Below are 6,752 nucleotides of genomic sequence, written 5' to 3' on the forward strand. Positions count from 1 at the left end.
GCAGCGCCACGTCTGCTCCGGGGAACAGTCTGATCATATTTTGTGGCTTTTGTGTTTTCCTTTTTCCTACTTCATGTGGTTGTGTGAGGCAGCAACAGCCAGAGAAGCTGTCTTCCCATCTCCACCCTGTGACGCCCCCCTGAGACAAACCCGTGGTGTTTCCCCGGGCCAGCACCGAGCCAGCAACAGATACCCGGGGGACGAGGCGAGGGGTCTCCCTGCCCAGTGAAGCCCACCAGCAGAGGGTCTGGATCAACTGCTGTAGCTAACCTGCGTCTCACAGTTGATTTTATCAAGCAGGGAAAGGGTACAAGAGGAAAAACCCCTCTCGAGGTCTTCATCCTTGTTCCCCACCTGTGTATCACCACCTTCCCCATCTCTGCTGCAGATGTCACTGAGCACAAAGTCTGTGTCTCTGAGGCACCGTGACTATGGCCTGGGTGGGAAAGGGTGGGGGTTGTCTCAGCTGTGCATGTCCATGAGTCTTACGCAGCTGTACACAGGGTGAGGTCCTTTGCGTCGAGTTAGAACAGCCCAAGGGCTGCTCTGGTTTACACACCCAGCACTCAAGAATTCATTAATGACAGCCCTGAGGAGCTGAAGCTGCAAGTCAGGCTTGTACCATTAAATCCCTTCCCTCCAGCCCTACTACATTGCCAACAGCACGCAAAACTGGCGTAAGAGTTCCTATGCCCGGTCTCTTGTCAAACCTTGGTGCTGGGGGAGACTGCAAGTTTGCACAGAAGGAATCGGCCTCATTGGGATGGGAAACCACCACAGTGCAGACATCTTCAGTTGAGCCCCATCCCCTTGGTTGCTGTCGGGGTCACTTGGGAAAACCATGATTCAGCCGGTCTAGTTTAGGTACCTGCTTTGGGGCAAGAAGAGTCATATGCAAGGAGTGGCTATTTCTCTCCTTCCTATACTAGCTCCCCTGCAGATTTTCCTTTAAGGCTGATAGCAATTTGGTTAGCAGGCAGCAATGCATTTAACACGAGAATATCAACAGGCCTCCTTAGTTCACCTACAGACATGCATGCCGCCGACATACAGACATTTTGCAGGACTGTATTACAACGGTCAGTTTACAGATTTAGACTAGCTCTGCTGTTGTTGGTATGAATTTCCCTTCATCTTAATGAATCAAATATGTCCTATAACTTGTAATTATTTTTCATTTGTACTAATACCACACAAACCTTTCATTCCCTAGTCAATTCAGTTTACGAATGGAAAGTATGCAGGCCACAACTTTTCACAGTGTTCTATAGAAAGAGCTGCTTTCAGGCACCACTATTACATTATGATGATGTTCTTAAAAAAAAAAGGTCACAAAACCAATATAACAGAGTGTATTTGCTTGGGAGCACAGAGTACACAGCTGTGTGTGTTGCAACACAGCCATCCTGAATTGCAAGGATTTCGTGCTTTTCAAACAGCATCCATGACATCTGGGAAATATTTCTGGAAGAATAAATAGGCACAAAATGTCCTGAAAGGTAAATGGCTGCTTGTTTCCCCAAAAGCGTTCCAAACCAGTCAGTACAAGCTGCCGAGTTCCTTTCGAGTGAACAAAGTGCAAAATGCTGCCATTTTTATGCTGTTTAGTACATACCGTCTACCCTCTCCGTAGAAGTACCAACAGTGGGAGATGGTGGGCTTATTTATACCAGATTTTCTGAGGTAAACAAGGGCTAAGAGGACGGTAGCTGCCCCCAGTAGAAATATTTCATGCAACACGTGCACAATGAGTCACACGGCTCACATTCAGATATTATTTGCCTTTCTATACATATAAATATATATACATACACATACAAATATACATATACATATACATATACATACTCAGACATCAATTTCAGGCTATGGCCCAATTCACTTCTACCTCTTACTCAAGCAGTTACAGTGGAATATCTCCTTCTCAAATGGAGAAAATGCATTTTTCCCATCTTCATATCAGTTAAAAGTAGAGGTTTTAATTTAAAAGTTTGAAGTCAAATTTTAACTTAGAAAGGCCACTTCTGCACCAGGACTTTAAGTGATTTTAACCCCAGAAAAGAAATGCGTACTGGTTTCCCCCATTATGGCAATGAAATGGAATTGCAAACATGACCACAAACACCCTGAGCAAATGTTGTTGCAATGCAAAAATGTAAAGACCTGGTCAGGTCTCCTGGAGGAAAATATTTACCTCAAATGTGCGCAGAACTTTAGCCAATGCCCCAACTTCTTCTTTCAGAGAGAAAATCAAAGAAATCACACCATTTTTATTTGAGGACTCTTCAATGTACATAGATTCCTGAAAGAAAACAAAACAAACAAACAAAAAAGTACATTCACCCTAGCAGTCGGTTTTGCTTTGCTCTATTTCCCTTTTGCACGGCATCAGCAATGTAAAGAGGGTATAAAGTTGCTTTAAGTGGGAATCAAGGCCACTGTTGCTGCCAGAAGTAGAGCAGCTCTGGGGCTGCTCTGATTTATGACGGTACAGACGCAAATCACTTCTCTCAAACTAGGGCCCATGTGGGAGTGAGGTAGTCAAAAAGGACACGAAAATAGCCTGATATCATCTCTGTCTTGCCTCACCTCTCACGTGTATCAAGCTCAGGGATGACTGGAAACATTACCGCACTCTGGTTTCAGCTACAGTGCAAAGACCTTCCCTCAGGCTTTCTTTTCATCAACACTCAGGATTAAACAGAGCAATGTGGATGAGCTCTGTGCAGAGATGCAGGCCATGATCTGTGTTTCCCTTCAGTTCTGCTTGTACCTTCCAGGAGAAGTGGTATTCACAAGAGGGATATGGAAGTGGTTTTAAAAACAAAATAACAACAATAACAAACAAAAAAAAGGGGGGGAAAACATTGGAGCAAATGTTTAGATCTTCCCTAAATCCGACAGTGAGTAAAGACTCCGTTAGGGCAAGATGTGTTTTCATTTATGTTTGTTCCCTTTCTCTTACTGATTTTCTGCTCTGCAAATTCCAAAAGGCAATTTCCAGTACTCCCAACCAAGGAGAATGTTTATTTTAATTATTTTCATGGTTCTCATTACCAGAATGTCTTAGTATGTCTCAGTACATGTGTTTCTTTTCAGAAAACCCCCGTTAAGTAGGGAAAAGCTATTTTACCACTTTAGAAAGAGGAAGCTGAGTCCTGGAGTGGGGCCAGATTTTCAAAATTACCTGGGTACCTGACATGGCAGGCAAGTGCCTGCTGAGATTTTCAGAATACCTTAATTTTTCTGATGTCAGAGTAAATTTGATGCACAACCATCACAAACTTTTGGAAGTCATATTAATGCCTTATTTGTTGGGGTTTTTTTAACATCTACTAGCCTTGGGCAAATTGCCCTCGGTTGGTATTTCAAAGATCACACCACACAGACGGACACTGCTCTGCCACACAGACGGATACTGATTTAACAAGTCCTGGACCAAAACTTGACGCAAGGTATCCATTCAATTTTTTCTTTAGGAAGATCTGTATTTTCAGTCAGAGCCTGTCCTCATTATAGCTGTTGCTTAATTTAACATATAAATCAGAGTATAAAGAGTCTCAGTTCCCAAATATTGTCCTTAGAAAAGACAGTCTTTGCAGCAGACAAATTAATAATCAAATCCAGCTGCCCTGAAGCCATAAAGCTCTTGGTGGGACTACATTTTCTGAGGCAGTGTTGTAAGGAACTGCCTTCTTTTTAAAAGTAAATAATTGCTGATTCTTCAGGCTGTCTCTGAGGCTGCTGCTAACCTGGTAATCCATTGCCAGAGACTGGCAACAGATTTTTCTATCTGGTTTTATTTCCAGAGGTTGCAAAGTTTATCTAAATGTTTTCCACCTTTATGAGGAACCTCTTGTGGGAACTATAGTAGAAATACTGGTTTTATGCACCAGAGGGAAGATTGTCACCTGTTCAACTGTGACACTTCCCGCAGCATCTCTGTGTCTCCTGGGTCCTCACCCAGCCAGGGAGCCGGCCCAGCTCTTACATGGTGGGGACCAAAAGGAAAAGCAGTCAGGAGTGATGTGGCAGCTGGCTGATGAAACCCATTTACACCTGAAGCAACCACGAGGGAAAACAATGGCAGGAGTCTGTCAAAAGGCAAACCAAACGTCACTAGTCTGGACAGCTTATGATAGTTAGTGTAACCAAAACCATCATCTGAAATACTGTCCATGCATTGCTTTGCCCTTCTGTTTTCCCCCACCACAACCAAAACTGGTCTTATGGACAGAACTGTGCTATACTAGTGTCTGCCAGATAGACCGAGAATTTGTTTTTTGTGGTCTGCACTGGAACTGTTTTAAAAGCTGTGCAGTTACGTATTTAAAATACTCCTGCCAAGGCATGCCAAGAGGACCGACTTCTATGGCAGGTTGACTTGAATCTGTGTGACAAAGGACGAATTTGTGGTTTGGACCCCTGCAGGGGATATAATGTAAGGTTCAAGACCTGCGAGGTAATTCTGATGTTAATTGATCTTTTTATACCATGAGATTACCTAAAAATGCCTTAAGAACCTTCTTTCCAACCCAGATAGATTCTCATTGGTCCCTAGCGTTGATGTGTTGTGATCAGCCACTTTCAGTCTGTCCTCACTCATTTTCCCACTCTTGTAAATTGATTTATGTTGGTGCTTAAAAGACACATTGCAGTAGGGAGTAGGCACTAATCCTGCAAACAGTGATACTTGCTTAACTTCTTGCACATCTGCATATGTACTCAGTTCACTGGAAGATCTTTGTACAAACGTTAGTTCATGCCTGAGTCTGTCCACAGAGATGACAGCTTTCATCGCAGGGGGAAAGAAGAGTAAAATGATTGTTTTCCTGGTACCCAGTTCTTATCCATATATATGGAGGCAATATACATCAATACACACTGGACACAATGTACATCAACATATACACTGGAGGTAATATACATCAACATACACACAGGCACATTTATTGCTGAGCTTTTTGTAGTACCTATCCATAGTTTTAATGGTTGATCACAGTTTATCCATTCTTAATTCTAATTCTAATCTCTTGTTTTTCAACATGTTATATAGAGAGGAATTGCAAATTTGGGGTAGTTCTACTGTTCTGTTACTACTGTGATTATGATTAAAAGTTGAACAAATTTTTTCATTGTCATTGAAATATTGCCTATATGGGGGTGTATATGTGATTTAAAAATGTAGTGTGGGATAAATTAAGGTCTAGTTTTCTTCCAGCTCCTTTTTTTTTTCAAGAAGTGAAATAAGAACCAGTTGACAAAATGAACATCCATTCCTGGACCTACTACAATCTCAAAGATAGGTGATGTGTAAATGCAAGGAGAGGTTTACCTGAGTGCAATGCAAACCTGCATTTTTAGTTAACCGCTTCGCACAGAGATTGATATTGCCTTCCTGACACATCTGGCCGTATTGGAGATCAGTAACACAGACCTGTCAGCCTTCTAATCCATTTCTGAGCAGGTTAGATAAAGCCCTTCAGAGTGAATTCCAACACTGTTAAAGCCAGGGGAAGTTTGGCTTGCAGTTTCAGTGAGAGAAAAATTTCACCTCTGTGTCGCAAATTCCAGACTTACTAAATATACAAAATAATAGGGAAAATTTCAGGAAAAAAAAATATTTCAAAGTAAATAATATTCCTACGTTATTTCTGAAGATGGACTAGTTTCCAAGTCAGATTTCTTAAGGCATTTAGGTGCTCAGCTCCCAGAGATCTCATCGGGATCAAGCAATGACACAACTTGGAAAAGTAGCAAGGTGAGACCCTGGAGAATTATTGTGGGAGTTCAGCCTCACGCACAAAGCAGTAGGAAACCAGGCTTCCTTGGCTGCTCCGCTCTTAAAACGGCTTGTAGAAACCGAAACCCTTTCTTTTCTTCTCCACATCTTCCACAGCTTGTCTCTGGCTTCAGCAGCATTGCACAGGACACATACATGCAGAATTTGGTCCTAATAATTAACCATGCTGGCCTCAAGTTACGCCACTTGCCCCTGCAGTAACTATAGTGCCTGTAATCGAAAGGCATAGGCTTCAGGACTTTCCTGTATTTTCAAAAGCAAAGGGTTCAAAGTAAGTGAGTAAATATTAATAAAACGGGATATCAGAGTCCCAAAATTTAACAAATAGCTCCACCAGAAGAGCACATAACTTCAGCTGCTTTCCTTTAACACAAAACAACTTTCTTTTCATCACACAGGTTTGAGACCTCTAATTAGCTACTGGTCTTTTCTGCTTCTTCTTCTATTTGCCATATATGCAAGGATACTGTTGCAATGTTCATTTTCATTCTCACTGCGCTTTTGTGAGCACAATTAACAACAGACGAGTATGCCGGCTGCCAAAAGGGAGAACGGTGGCACTGCAAAGCATCGAGACAGGCGCGTTATTTCCTCCCGTCTTGGGTCACACTGCCTCTCAGAGAGCGGGGGACAAGATTTGCAAGCATGGGGGGGCAGGAGGGAGGCAGGCACAGTCCCCCCTGCAAAGAGCAGGAACACAGACCCCATCGCTTACCTGGAAAGGGTCGCCATTCATTTTGCAGTGCTGTGCGTCCATGTTGCAGAGGCAGTGATGCCCACGCAGGGAGGCCCCTTCGCCGCTGCAGGTGAAGCCTTCTGACCTTACTACAGTGGCTAGAGCTCTGTGCAAAGGTATTTAAAGTGGAGCAAGTGAGGCAAAGCCATCCCCTTCCCCCCCCTTCCCCAGCTCCCTCCCCCCGACACCATGCCAAGGGGGCGTTCTCCCTAC

General features: G+C 43.2%; 1 protein-coding gene across 1 annotated transcript in view; it reads right to left on the minus strand.

Annotated features, from left to right (window-relative positions):
• PAH (phenylalanine hydroxylase) overlaps positions 1-6,560 on the minus strand; it is a 38,912-nt gene extending 32,352 nt beyond the window's left edge. The window contains exons 1-2 of the mRNA XM_009583984.1: positions 6,519-6,560; positions 2,195-2,302 (exon numbers count right to left, since the gene is read on the minus strand). Coding sequence (XP_009582279.1) covers positions 2,195-2,302; positions 6,519-6,560 — 150 coding nt within the window. The remainder of the gene's footprint in view (positions 1-2,194; positions 2,303-6,518) is intronic.
• Between the last annotated feature and the right edge of the window lie 192 nt (positions 6,561-6,752).

The sequence above is a fragment of the Fulmarus glacialis genome, unplaced genomic scaffold (genome assembly GCF_000690835.1).
Source record: "Fulmarus glacialis isolate BGI_N327 unplaced genomic scaffold, ASM69083v1 scaffold14840, whole genome shotgun sequence".
NCBI classification, from domain to species: Eukaryota; Metazoa; Chordata; class Aves; order Procellariiformes; family Procellariidae; genus Fulmarus; species Fulmarus glacialis.